General features: G+C 47.6%; 2 protein-coding genes across 6 annotated transcripts in view; one reads left to right on the top strand and one right to left on the bottom strand.

Annotated features, from left to right (window-relative positions):
* The window catches only part of DENND2A (DENN domain containing 2A), a 69,528-nt gene extending 59,611 nt beyond the window's left edge, over positions 1–9,917 (top strand). For all 4 annotated transcript variants that reach the window (XM_077935056.1, XM_077935057.1, XM_077935058.1 and 1 more), the window contains exons 15-20: positions 2,283–2,460; positions 3,718–3,759; positions 5,603–5,720; positions 6,843–7,082; positions 8,170–8,256; positions 9,195–9,917. In XM_077935056.1, coding sequence (XP_077791182.1) covers positions 2,283–2,460; positions 3,718–3,759; positions 5,603–5,720; positions 6,843–7,082; positions 8,170–8,256; positions 9,195–9,226 — 697 coding nt within the window. In that variant the 3' untranslated portion in view covers positions 9,227–9,917. The remainder of the gene's footprint in view (positions 1–2,282; positions 2,461–3,717; positions 3,760–5,602; positions 5,721–6,842; positions 7,083–8,169; positions 8,257–9,194) is intronic.
* A 2,360-nt stretch (positions 9,918–12,277) lies between these two features.
* Positions 12,278–13,703, bottom strand: part of LOC114605551 (uncharacterized) — a 30,255-nt gene continuing 28,829 nt past the window's right edge. For both annotated transcript variants that reach the window (XM_077935061.1, XM_077935060.1), the window contains exon 21: positions 12,278–12,523. In XM_077935061.1, the coding sequence (XP_077791187.1) occupies positions 12,492–12,523 (32 nt within the window). In that variant the 3' untranslated portion in view covers positions 12,278–12,491. The remainder of the gene's footprint in view (positions 12,524–13,703) is intronic.

The following is a 13,703-nucleotide window of genomic DNA, read 5'->3' as shown; positions in this document are numbered from 1 at the left end:
TTCAGAGGCCTCTTTCAAAGCATTGGGCAAAATAGCACTCTGAAAAGGATGTCTGGTGTCATTCTGTAGAACTTTGTCTGGGTGTGGGGAGATGAGTCTGGCCCCCTGGCTTAGAGAACCACATTTTACCTACATTTGAGCTCCAGACCTCCAGGTCTGTGGCTCCTCACCCCTGTTCTAGCTCATAGGACCACAGCGGCATCTTTGCTTCCAGACTTGAGCTTCTCAAACGCCTGGGCATTCCAAGCCAAGGAATGAAACAGCAAGCACCTCCATGTTTGTTGCTCTCTAAGGCAGCCTTTCTCAACCTTGGGTTGTTGTTGGGACTACGACTCCCATCATTCCTAGCCAGCATGGCCAGTGCCTTAGGAATTATTGGGAGTTGTAGTTCAAGAACACCTGGGGACCCAAGGTTGAGAAAGGCTGATCTTAAGGGACGGGGGACCTGTGGTCCTCCAGAATTTTGTTGGACTCCAATTGGCCTGGCCAGCACAGCCAATGACCAGGGATGATGGGAGTTGTAATCCAATAATATATGGAGGGCCGCAAGTCCCCCAAGTCTGTTTTACACCATGACTGCTGCTTTTCCATGTGAACTTGCGATTATCACTTGATGGGAGTGGCAGAGTCCTCAGGTAGGTGCAGGTAATGGACCGATTGAATTATCAGGTCCCTCACTCATGAACACATGGGTGGCGCTGTGGGTTAAACCACAGAGCCTAGGACTTGCCGATCTGAAGGTCGGCGGTTCGAATCCCCGCAACAGGGTGAGCTCCCATTGCTCGGTCCCTGCTCCTGCCAACCTAGCAGTTCGAAAGCACATCAAAGTGCAAGTAGATAAATAGGTACCGCTCCAGCGGGAAGGTAAACGGCGTTTCCGTGTGCTGCTCTGGTTCGCCAGAAGCGGCTTAGTCATGCTGGCCACATGACCCAGAAGCTGTACGCCGGCTCCCTCGGCCAATAAAATGAGATGAGCGCCACAACCCCAGAGTCGGCCACGACTGGACCTAATGGTCAGGGGTCCCTTTACCCTTTACCCTTACACTCATGAAGCCATGAGGGTAGCTGAGAAGAGCCTGCTGTCTGACTATGCCCTGAGCCGTATGTCTGCTCTTTGGTTTCCTCTCTCTTTTTGTTCCTTTCTGGTGCCGTCTTCCCATGCAGAGATGACCTCAGCAGAGGTATATGCTTGGCTTTTCTAGCAGATTGCTTAGCTAGCAGGAAAAAAGGAGGAATTCTGGGACTGTTCCACACCTTCCCATATTTAAGAGACCACAGTGTGAAAGAGAGACTCTCCATTAATCCCATGACTCCAGGAGTCCATGCGCTGGCTGTGTCTGTTTGGAGGGAAGCATGTGCAAGAACTATGCGAGCCCCACAACACGCTTTTGAGAGAGAGCTCCAGGCTAAACTGTGGCCACTCAAACTGAAGGATGCAGCTCACATTATATCTTTGACAGGGTTGGGGACATTCCATGTGGCAAACTGTACTGCAGATGCAATCTGCACAGTCTATAGAGAAGGGCAGTTTCTTGAGTTCAAAAGAAACCATGCAAGGTAAATTTACATGCACAAAAATACCGGTTTGCCAAAAATATTCCTGCAAATTTGTATGCCTCCTGAAGTAAGGGAGAAAAGACCTGTGGGTGATGGAGGAGGAATCATCAGATCTAAAAACTTGGATGGAGGCGGTAGGGGGGAGAAGAATGACCTCAACAACGCTCCTATGTACCTTCCTGACCTTGAAATACTAAATTTAGTAGATGGTTGGCCTCCATCTGTCTCTGGAGACAGTGTAGGAGTGCAACTTTAGGGGTGAGGTCAAACTGTTGGAAGGTTTCAGCGCCAGCTGTGGCTGTAGAGACTGATGCAGGAGCGACATGTTTTGTTGCAGCTGGGGCAGAGGAAGGAGTCCTGTTGTGCTGTTGCAGATGTCCCATGGCGTTTCTTCTCTCTGTGCTCCTCCCAGCAGTCATTCCTCCTCCGGTCACTGCTGCGGATACACAACCTGACTGACTGTCTCTAGGCACTTCGATCATCTGCAGGGGACAGATTCCAGTTCGCCTCTTTGCAGTCGTGAGGACTATTAATTTGATTTCTCCTTTTAACCTTAGGTTCTTGGAAAGCCTGGCATGGTCCCAGGATAAAACCTGGCCAGGTGTCAATGTGTGTGGCCAGCTGTCTCCCCCCCCCCTCAGTTACCACCTATTAATTTATGTCTCTTATCTCAAAGAGGCCCTGAGAGTTTCAGACTGACCCTTGTGCCTGTTTCCTCCTCCTAGCACCTTGTCGAAATGCTGCCATGCCATGGTGGCCCTTCTCTACCCCTTCACATGGCAGCACACCTACATCCCTGTGCTTCCCCCTTCAATGATTGACATTGTGTGCTCGCCAACCCCCTTTCTGATCGGCCTGCTCTCCAGTTCGCTGTCCCGCCTCAAGGAGCTGCCCGTGGAAGAGGTGAGGCCCAGAGTATGGGAAAGGGAGGGCGGCAGAATGGATATTGTTTGATGCAAGAGTGCTGGGTTCAAGAAAGCACCGTCCTCACAGGACACAGGTTTTGGGGTGTGTGAGGAGGACAAGCTTTGGGGCCAGGGGTTTATTCATGGCAGATCCTGCTAGGCTGAACAACTCTGGAGAAAGGGCCAAGTGGCTGCGATGTGAAACACTTGCTGGCATCTTTCCTCAGCAGTTGCTTATTAACAGCACATGGCGTTGAGAGTGCCTCTGTGACTTCTGTTTTAACCATGGTACATCCGTATGGAAGATGATCCGGGGCAGGTGGGCTTAGGGATGATATGATATCTCGAATTCATTACCTCTAACTTAGATGTAGAGAGCATCTGAGCTGGAGATTGGGTGTGTGGAACAGAAGAGAAGAGACCCTATTCTCCTTCACCATCCCTATGGCTTTTGGTGATGGCAAACGCAAGGACTGGATGGAGCAGCCCCCATCAGCCAGTGGGAAGAGACTGGGGTGGGCCACTTCAGCCACAGTACTGGGTTCAAGCCCCACATGGGCAGGGCGATAACTCTAACCTATACAAAGGTAGCCCTACAATGAGATCCACAAAGAAGAGTTGCCAGAATAAGACCAGGAAATCTACAAACCCAGGAACACTTGGATCTATTTTGGCTTAATTGTCTCATCCTTAGCATTTGGGGTTGTTGTTTCTTTACCTCCAAGCACCAAAATATCTTTGTTTTAAAGTCCAAGGCTTGCTCTTCCAGGCTATAAGTTGCTGGTACCATACTTGCATTGAATATCTCTTTTTTTTTAAGTGCTAGATAAGAGCATGCTCCTATCTCTGATTCCCCACCCAATTATTGCTTCTTCCCTGTTGTGTGGAATAACTTGTGTGGTTTCTCAGTCAGGGAAAGGAGGGGAAAGTGTGTGTAAGAGACTCAAGAGCAACAGCTTCCCTATGTTTAAAGTTGTCATTCTGTGGTTTGTGGTAAAAGTCATAAAAACCACCCTGGGATTGGGCTGGTTTTCATATCTCTTTGAGGCTCAGTGGAATTGGGGTAGGGCAGGGCCTTTGGGAGCCTTTCTGGGCCGAAGAGAAGAGTAAAAACGCTTCAGATAAATAAGGCCGGGCCCTTCTGCCCCACCCCAAAAAACTGTATACAAGGCCGCCATTTTCCCAAGGAGGCTGATGACCATTCCCAGTAATGTTGTTCTCCCCTTTTTCTTTCTGTGTATTTCTGTCCGAGCAGGTCCTTGTGGTTGACCTTGTGAATAACCGGTTTCTCAGGCAGGTAAGAACAACTTGCTTCCAGTCATGTTCATTTAATCTCTGGTGTGGGGAACCTTTGGCCCTGTAGATGTTGCTAAACTACAGCTCCCGTCAGCCCTAGCAAGCATGGTCATTGGCCTGAGTGCAACTTGTGGGGAGCCAAATGTTCCCCACACTGGTTCTATCTGTGGGAGGGAGGAATAGGAAAGAATAAGAACAAGGAAGTCTGCTCTGTTTCATTGCTGGATGCTCAGCAGCGCTTTTTTCAGCCATAACTCACCTGAACTCAGTTCTGGCACTGAGACGGGCGCCATTGCCATTATAAGAGAACAAGGGACCAGTAGCACTAGAAAAGTAGCACTGAAGAGGGTGATGGTAAATGGAGCCTGAAGACAAATGGTCATTGAGAGAGTTGGAAATCATTTGCAAGAGGCTTTGATTTCCATGGTGTTTGTGCATATGTTTCTTCACGTCTTTCCTCCGTCCTCTAGTCAAAGGGTTCTGCAGGTTTTTGAAACTTCTGAAACCCTATTAACCAGGGGTCAAAGGAGGGTAGGTGGGTATATCATAAGCAGCAAAAAAAATGCACGAATGATTCTCTCCCTGCCCCTGTTTTCACAAATAAGTGTATGTCCGCAGAGCTGCCATTCTCTCAAGTTCTGCTTCAGTATTAGTACAAAAGTGAAGATACAGGAAAGGTGACTGCGATGAGGGAATGCTGTGGATGAGGAGAACTCCAACTCTCTGCAAAACTGAAAGGAGATGGTGGTTGTGCCAGTGGGCATCCCACCTTGGATTCAGGCAAGACACACTTTTGCTTCCTAAGTCCAATGCTTTGGGACATCCATGCCTACATCATTCTTTAGGGGCAGTACGTACATCAGAGGTGCAGGGCACACTTTGTACGCATGAGGTCTCTGTTTCAAAGACACACTGCATCAAGATCTGCTCAGCATGCAGACCATGAGCTATAGTTAATGCAGTGAGTCTCTTGCAAGGCCCAACATCTGCACCTTTGGGTTCCACTTTCTGTTGTCTCCCTGTGTGCCAGCAGACTTCTCCTCCTTCCAGTATTTGTGGCTACCAGGTGTGTACATTATGACCATCGCAAAAGGGTCACCTCAGTCGTTGCTCCATGCCAAGACTGTACTGTGTGCTAGTTCTCTGCTCGGCTTTGGCAGATTTGACGGCACCATTGCAAAGTTTCCGCTCCAGCCCTCTGAAGCAGCTGCCACACCGCCGCCTTCCAAGGTGCAATGACCATTTGCAAGGGTTTAAAAGTGGATCCTTTAGAGGGGTCTAGCCTTTAACCCTCCAGGTGCTGGTGTGCTACCTTGACTATTGGCCATGCTGTCTTGGGAGTTGAGGTCTAATAACATCTGGAGGGTCACCGGCTGGCCAAGCTTGCTTTTAGAGTGTTTATCCCAGAGTGTGGGACGCGGGTGGCGCTGTGGGTTAAACCACAGAGCCTCTTGGGCTTGCCAATCAGAAGTTCAGTGGTTCAAATCCCGACAACAGAGTGAGCTCCCGTTGCTCAGTTCCAGATCCTGCCAGCCTAGCAGTTTGAAAGCACGAAGTGCAAGTAGATAAATAGGTACCACTCCAGGGGGAAGATAAACAGCGTTTCCGTGCGCTGCTCTGGTTTCGCCAGAAGTGGCTTAGTCATGCTGGCCACATGACCCGGAAAAACTGTTTGCGGACAAACGCCAGCTCCCTCAGCCAGTAAAGCAATTAGAGTGCAGCAACCCCAGAGTCGTCCGTGACTGGACCTAACAGTCAGGGGTCCCTTTACCTTTACCTTTTATCCCAGAGTGTGCAGTTTGGTCTCACCCTATACCTAAGAACATGCCCTCTCTCTTTTTAAGATGGAAGATGAGGACTCTATTTTACCTCGGAAGTTGCAAGCAGCGCTCGAACACATCCTGGAGCAAAGGAACGAGCTGGCAAGTGACAAGGAAGAGGCCGCTCCCAACGGCAAGCAAGGTAAGGTTTAAAACCTCTCACCTTTTTATTTTTCGCTGGGAAAAATTGCACCAAGCTTTTATAAACCTCTACCATGTCCTCCCTTAGTCATTCCCCTTCCAAAAATTAAAAAGGTCAAAGATTTTTAGCCTTTCCTCTGAGCAAAGGTGCTTCATCACGTGGGTTGCCCTTTCCCAACTCTCAGCATCCTCCTTTAAAAAGAAAATATTTTATTTAAGATTTTCTTGTGTTACAAAACAAACAAATAAACAAGGTAAAGTACACGTAGCATCTCCATTTTTGATTCATAGTCATTTTCACAGTTCGTTTACATATACTGTGTGAGACATTATCGTCATAGACATCATGCAGTTGGGGGTCAAGAGAGAGGAGAGAGGTGGGAGGGTAGCCTTCCTTCGTTCTATATTCTGCATAGTGTTTGTGTGGTGTATGGTGTCAGCATCACTTGGGTAGGTCCTTCATTTGTACATTTATTTATTTCTATTGTCATTGTGAGAGATTGGACGGTTCAGAGCCAGGTATCCTTTTTTTATATGAGATGACTGTAATATACCAAATATTTCATGATGTCCACTTCATAGCCCCTCTACGTGGGTGTGGAGATGCCACAAGGATGGGCTTAACCATGTGGCTGAACCTGTGTATGAAACCTTCCTTATGTCAAGTCAGAAAATTTGTTCACCTGGCTCGGTGTTGGGGAAGATGCACAGCTCTGGGAGAGCACCTGCCCTAGGTTCAATCCCCAGCAACTCTAGGTAGGGCTGGGAGAGAACCTGTCTGGAATCCCCAAGAGCTGCTGCCAGTTGGGGTGGACAGTACTAATCTAGATGGAACAATGGTCTGGCTCTAAATATGGCAGCTTCCAAGTGTCTGTGTCCACAACACTGGCTGCAACTTTGCAGGGTTCCAGGCTGAAGCCTTTCCCAAACCTTCCTGGAGATGCCAGGAATTGAACTCTGGTCTTCCTGTGTGCACAGCAGGTGTTCTGCTACTGAGCTACGGTCCTCCCATCCCAAATCTACACCCCAGCGAGTTCAAAGGACAGGACTGGAAGAGAGCAGGTTAAGGCCAGGTCTCCCGCTAACCAATGTTTTCCCTGCTCCTTTTGCCTCCCCCATCCAGAGTCCAGCCCCTTGAACGAAGTGGTGTCGGAAGCGTTCGTCCGCTTCTTTGTGGAGATTGTGGGGCACTACTCCCTCTTCCTGACTCCCTCCGAGAGGGAAGAGAGGACCCTGCAGCGGGAGGCCTTCCGGAAGTCAGTCTCTTCCAAGAGCCTTCGGCGTTTCTTGGAGGTCTTCATGGAGACGCAAATGTTTGGAGGCTTCATTCAGGAGCGAGAGTTGCGGAAACAGGGTGCTAAAGGTGAGAGAGCAGGAAAACTGTGAAAGGGGCATGCAATTAATTAAGTGTGTTTTTCATCAGGGTTTTTTCCTGCTTTGGCCCTTTCATCACATAAGAGCTGTTCAGGTGGCATCTGTGGGAATGCCGAGGATAGTGTAAAGGTAAAGGACCCCTGACAGTTAAGTCCAGTTGTGGACGACTCTGGGGTTGTGGCGCTCATCTCACTTTACTGGCCGAGGGAGCCAACGTTTGTCTGCAGACAGTTTTTTGGGGTCATGTGGCCAGCATGACTAAGCCACTTCTGGCTTAACCAGAGCAGTGCACGGAAATGCCATTTACCTTCCCGCCGGAGCGGTACCTATTTATCTACTTGCACTTTGACGTGCTTTTGAACTGCTAGGTTGGCAGGAGCTGGGACTGAACAATGGGAGCTCACCCCATCGCAGGGATTCGAACCAGAGAGGATATATGGATTAAATATTATCCTTCCTCACTCACGCTAGTAGCAGAGCGCATTCCCTTGTGCATAGCAGAAAGCTAGTTGGTAGATTCTTTAGAACCATTTGAGTTAAGCAATCCAGCCTGGCTTGTCCAGATTGGATTGTTCCTGGTAAATCCCCTTTTGTTCCCTTTTAAAAACAACAGTGACACAGCAGTCTTCTTTTAGAAAGTAATGATAAGGTTTACTTACATTCAGTTCACAGTATGATCCTGAAGGCAGGCTTTACCTTTTAGTTACAGAGAAAAGTGTGGGCTCCTCCTCTTGTGAGGGATGAGCCCATGTGCTGCTGGCTGAGAGCCCACACACAGCAAAAGAGCAGTAGCAAAAGAGAGTTAGATGGAGAAGAGGAAGATGGCTGCATGACTGGCCCCTTTATAGGGTCTGCCAGGGTCACGCCCATCTACCTGGTCACACACAGGGGGAAGATGCTCCAGACCAGGTGTGACAGGAAGTCCTCCTGGCTGGAGGAACATCCCCCTGTGTGTCCACTCTGGGCAAACAGGAAATGTTGTATTCGACTGCTTTTGTGATGTTACATCCCACAGCATCCGCAACTGGAACTCACCAGGTTTTTCTTTCTGCATTCTGTTTTCCACCCCTTTGTAGGTTTGTTTGAGGTACGTGCCCAAGAGTACCTAGAAACCCTTCCCAGTGGAGAGCAGAGTGGAGTCAATAAATTCCTGAAAGGGTTAGGTAAGAGATCCTGGCTGCTGCTTTGGGTTGCAGTGTGCTTTTATATCCTATTGCGTGTCCTAAAGTCAAATCACAATGCGTGTGGGTTTATTTGCAATATAAGCACCATCACTGCTGTATTTATGTTATGCACAGTAATAAAAGAAATAGGGCAGGTCCGTACCCCAAGGACACTGCATTCTAAATGTAATTTCTGATGGGTGAGGAAAGGTTTACTGTGGATGGGAGTGATAGCAGGGGATGAACGTGAGGAAATGCATTTTGGGTATGTTTTAACTGGGGATGAGGGCTTACAGGTATTAGATGTAAATGAGGGATGGCTATCCTTCCAGTTTGAAGGTTATTGCCTCTTTTATAGTTCTGTAGAAGAGGGAGCTGCTTCTTCTCATAGGGCAGTGTTGCAAAGGCTTGAAAGGGTCTCTTCCCATGCCTGGCAAAATCTCCTCGTTTTGCGGGTATAAAGGAACAGTTTATGGAATTGAGAGTTCTTGTGTCAGGTATTGCTTCCATTGCTGGGAATATTGGGCTTTTAAAGCAAAATCCCCAGCTGCTGGGGAAACGCAGTTAACTTGTAAGCAAAGCACGCTGCTACTTTTCGTATGTTTTACCATCTGCGTTGTGGCTCCATAAATGTCATCAACAGTCTTTGGATGGGATCTATGTCATGGCTATGTTGTGTAAATTTTGCAACGTGCCATTTTGCAAACTTTATGGTGTGTATAGTGAGGAGCCTGGGCATTGTACTTGTTTATAAATACTAGGCCGTGTAGAATGCAGGTGGGGAAATGTGGTGAGGTTGTGCACTGGTTGGTTTTTAATCTGTTTTCTGGAGACGGGGGGACTTTAATCCAATCCCATTGTGCCAAAATCACATGGTTTCTATATCTTTCTTTCTTTCTTTCTTGCCTCCCACCCACCCATCCATCAATCCCTTCCAGGTAGCAGAATGAAATTTCTCCACAAGAAGTGAGACCTTAGAGTGCCACTGTTGCAGGGAGAAGTGATTTCTTTCACAGCAGACGGAAAATGGACCAATTTTTCCCCCATTCCCATTTTGCCTGCTCCCAAGGAGGGGAAAGCCCAACCCAGGAAGCAGGGTGTCCGGGAGTTGTGCTTAGATGAAGAGCTGGCCTCTGGCCTCCTAGAATGGCGCTAAGGGGGACACAGACGAAGAGGCTGCTGGGAGGGGACTCTCAGCTTCTACCAAGAACATGCACTGGACAAAGCATTCTCGAGACTCTCTCCATTGGCGCTTTGCAGATTTCACAGTGGTTTGGGGTTTGTTTTTTCCCCTATTTCTTAGCTATTAAACATTTTGAAATGTTGTTTTTTATTTATATTGAGGTTAAGAAGAGTATTAGCCAATGACACTTGCCCCGGGCTCCTCTCTCAAATGGCAGCAAGGAGGTTGCTGGATGGAAGCTGCATTAACCTGGACTCTGAGATACTGACGGGGACCACATGATGAAAAGGGGGCGAAGCAGGAGGCAGTTAGAGGGAAGGTGAGGCAGGGGAACCACTGAAGCTGCTGAGAATTTGATACCCACTCCAGCAACCACTATGGGATGGAAGATTTGCCCTCCCTCCTAGTGGGCATCCTTTCTCGGAGTAAGCTGAGAGGCTGATGCGATGTAATTAAAAGTGAGTGATGTTAAAGAAAACGTGTCCAGTCGTTCTTACCATTCACAAGTAAGTGTTTTGTGGGTTTGACCTGACTTTGTTCTTTTCCTCTTCCGTTTCTCTCCGCTCCAAACAGTTTTGCATGAAAGGGAGAGCCTCCAGATGTCCTTTTTATTGTGCGTTCAGCACTATTTGGGCTTGTGATGGTACTTAGGGTTGTTTTACACAATCCTTTCAATTCAGTTTGCCCCTGCAAACATTTCAGGACAGAGTTATTATCTATTAAATATGTATACCGCCCTTTCTTTGCAGATCTCAGGGCAGTTCCACAGAGCTCGTGTTCCATAGTTGCCTGCTGAAATGCAACTCTTCATATCGCAAATGTTCTGCAGTTTTCTTTGTACGGCAAAAGTGGCCCCTCCAGGTGGCAATAATGTGGGGACACCATAAGTGGAGTGATGTGTAGACAGTTCAGTATAAAGCCATTAATGCACTATGGCAATGTTCTGCAACATTCATATATAAAAACAACAACAGCCCGGGCTGGTCCAAAGAGATAACGTTGGGAACTGTTATCAGAATAATATTGATGTTGTTGTTATGGGGTCTTAGGCCCCCTGGTGGCCAAAAAAGTGTAAATCAGTTGCTTTCTCATGTGGATCTTGCAACACAGGCTTGCACATCACTTGGTTTCTCTAAGCTTGCCTATGCTTAGTGCAGAGCTTTCCAAACTGTGTGTCATGACACATTAGTGTGTCAGCTGCAGTGTGTAGGTGTGTCACGTGAACACTCCTCCCATGGGGGCTGGAAAGGGGTTAGTTTAACCTCCCATTTTGCTAGTAAAACTGAATTACCATGTCGCGAAATGTTGCTTTCTAAAAAGTGTGACACCCGTATGAAAAGTTTGGAAAGCTCTGGCTTAGTGACTGCTGAGTGTGTGAAGCCACTCTGCTGAAAAGTACTGTATTTGTGGTGGCACAAAAATTGCATCGATGATTTGAAGCCTGTGGTGATTTGTTCATGCACTCACCGAGCGATGAGCCTTTTCCATTATGTTTTCTACTTTCATGGACAGCCCCAGTTAAGAGGCCCCTCCAGTTACTCTGTTGGGTGGAAGATGTCCTACTGAAAACTCATCAGTAGGCCAGAACCTTATGTCACACCTGTGCTTAACAATGGGGATGGGGGAGTACTGGCCGTGGAAATAGTAACGGTACCCTGGGAGGGAATTCAATCAATTGGGGGGGGGGACACACCTGTAGCTCAGTTCCTTTGCCCACAGAGGGCCTTGGGTTCAATTCCTGGCATCTCCAGGTAGGGCTGGGAATATCTCCTGCATGGAGAGCTGCTGCCAATCAATGTAGACCATACTGAGCTAGATGGACCAATGATCCAACTTTATATAAAGCAGCTTCCTACAACAGTAAAATTTGGGACCTAAAATCTCACTCAAGGTGCTTAAGGAGCCACCTCTGCTGTTTTGTGTTGGCAGAGGTTTTGTCAAAAATTCACCAAAAGGCTCCATTTTTGTTAGCTTCCATGTTTCTCACACAAATAAGATGTGGCAGAGGTTTGCTTCCTGACGTCTCCCCCCAGAGCACATCTCGACTTTGTATCAAAAGGAAGCTCCTATTTTATCCTCCGGCTCATGGCGGATTCAAAACGGAAGGTCGTGTCCCCCCCCCCCCCGCCCCAGCCCTTCTGTCTGTTGTCAGTGCTGAGAATGAAAATTGGCTGTAGGAACACTGTGAGTTGCCTTCTGCCAGCTCAGACTACTTGCCCATCTAGCCCTGTATTGTTTACTGTGACTGGCAGAAGCTCTCCATCATCTCAGCCAGCAAAAGGTCTCTCCTATTACCTGCTACTTAATCCTTTGAAGTGGATATACAAGGGAATGACTGGGACCGGCTGCTTTCAGGTGACTCTTACCAGTGAGCGATGATCCCTTCCTAGGGGCACACCGTGTCCGTAAGGAAACCTGTCTGTTTTGCAAGCTGTTTGTCTTCTCAGGGTCCATTCCCCAGGACTTTTTTAAAGCTTGCATTGGTCCGTGCACACCTTGTGCCTTTTCCTTTCACACCTGGGCCCTGGGACAGAGGCCAGTGCTGACTTACATGTTGTAGCGTAAACTTAGGATCCTGTACCCTGTTGCCAAAGTTTGAACATATCAAGGTTTTCTGCCCAGCTGCAAGATCACAACTGGTGCCCTTGTGCCAGAGTAGACCTGGACCCTGAGACAAGTTGCAGCAGCAGCAGCCATAGTTCTTGGGTTTTTCCAGGGAATGAGGAGACAAAAAAGCTCTATCTCTTTGCTCATTCATCTTCAAGCTGAGAAGGGATCCCTGAAAGTCCCTTCTCATAGGAGGTGCAGATGGGGTAACCGAAATCAAAACAGTCAAAATAAACTGAAAGTCCTTCTTTATTAAGAGATTGTATCAGTTTAGATAATGTGAGCAAACGTAACTTGCAACGTTTGAACAGAATGCCACTTAAAATCAGTTTTTTTAATTCTCTCTCTCTCCCTCCCCCAAATTGTACAGCTTTAGAAGCATGAACACCTGTTGGGGTTTGTTGGCAGCTCCTTTTTTAAAAGTCTGACAGGAACTCAGTGTCTTTTATCTGTTCTGGATATTCTGGAAGAAACCACCTGTGGGAGAGAGCAGACAGACAAATCATCAGGGAACTTTCCTTGATGAGGCGCCAACCTCAATATCTTCCTACAAACAGACATCGATTATCTGAGGTATCCATTAAATAAAATATCCATTTATCAATGTACTACTACCTTCTACTTTTTTTAAAAAAAAGCGCACATAGATGAGCCAAAAGGTTAGACCTGTGTTATCAAAGAGCACAGAGGAAGTTTGGTAAGTGAGGTATCTGAATGCATTCAGTAGGAAATCACAACTGGCTTAATACTTGAATCTTGGTGGCGGAGATATTAAGTGCAATGACAGATCCAAAGTTTGCCTCCGTAACATAGTAGGTAGCCAGCACAATCCGTTTTATAGCTGAGTGTGACTTGAACGGAGTAACATGCAAGGATTCTACTGCCCTACGTTCCAATCCCTGTCCTCAGTACTTCCTTTCAGTATGCACTCTGGTCAGTGACCAAAATAAATCGATTCGTTCATTCATACCTTTCAGTATGGCTCAGTAATGCTACCTTGTCATTTCCCATTTCATTCATTTCTAGTACAATGGGGCCCGATGCCAGACCTTGTAGCAACAATGTCAATACTGCAGTTTAAAAGGTTTGTGTGGCATGGAGGGAGACGTGCAGATTGTGGGTGGGAACACCCTAAATCTGTTGTTTCCTTATTTTGTGGCTGCAGTGCCTCCTGCTGGCTAACAGTGGGTGCCACATGGTGTCCTTGTTTCAAAAACATTGTTTGAGAACCACATCTCTTCCTGTGACTGATAAGCTAGTTTCTAGACTTTTATCACCACAGGTAGGCTCAGATGATGAAATGCTCCTCTGTATATTTAAAACATCTATACCCTCAGCATATAAAGGTAAAGGGACCCCTGACCATTAGGTCCAGTCGTGACCGACTCTGGGGTTGCAGTGCTCATCTCACTTTATTAGCCAAGGGAGCCGGCATACAGCTTCTGGGTCATGTGGCCAGCATGACTAAGCCACTTCTGGTGAACCAGAGAAGCACACAAACACCATTTATCTTCCCGCTGGAGCGGTACCTATTTACCTACTTGCACTTTGACGTGCTTTCGAACTGCTAGGTTGGCAGGAGCAGGGACCGAGAGATGGGAGCTCACCCCGTAGTGGGGATTCAAACCGCCGACCTTCTGATCGGCAAGCCCTAGGC

This window comes from Podarcis muralis, chromosome 10 (genome assembly GCF_964188315.1).
Source record: "Podarcis muralis chromosome 10, rPodMur119.hap1.1, whole genome shotgun sequence".
In the NCBI taxonomy this organism is placed as follows: Eukaryota; Metazoa; Chordata; class Lepidosauria; order Squamata; family Lacertidae; genus Podarcis; species Podarcis muralis.
The sequence above is the reverse complement of the archived record's forward strand: the minus strand, read 5'-3'. Positions and strand labels throughout refer to the sequence as shown.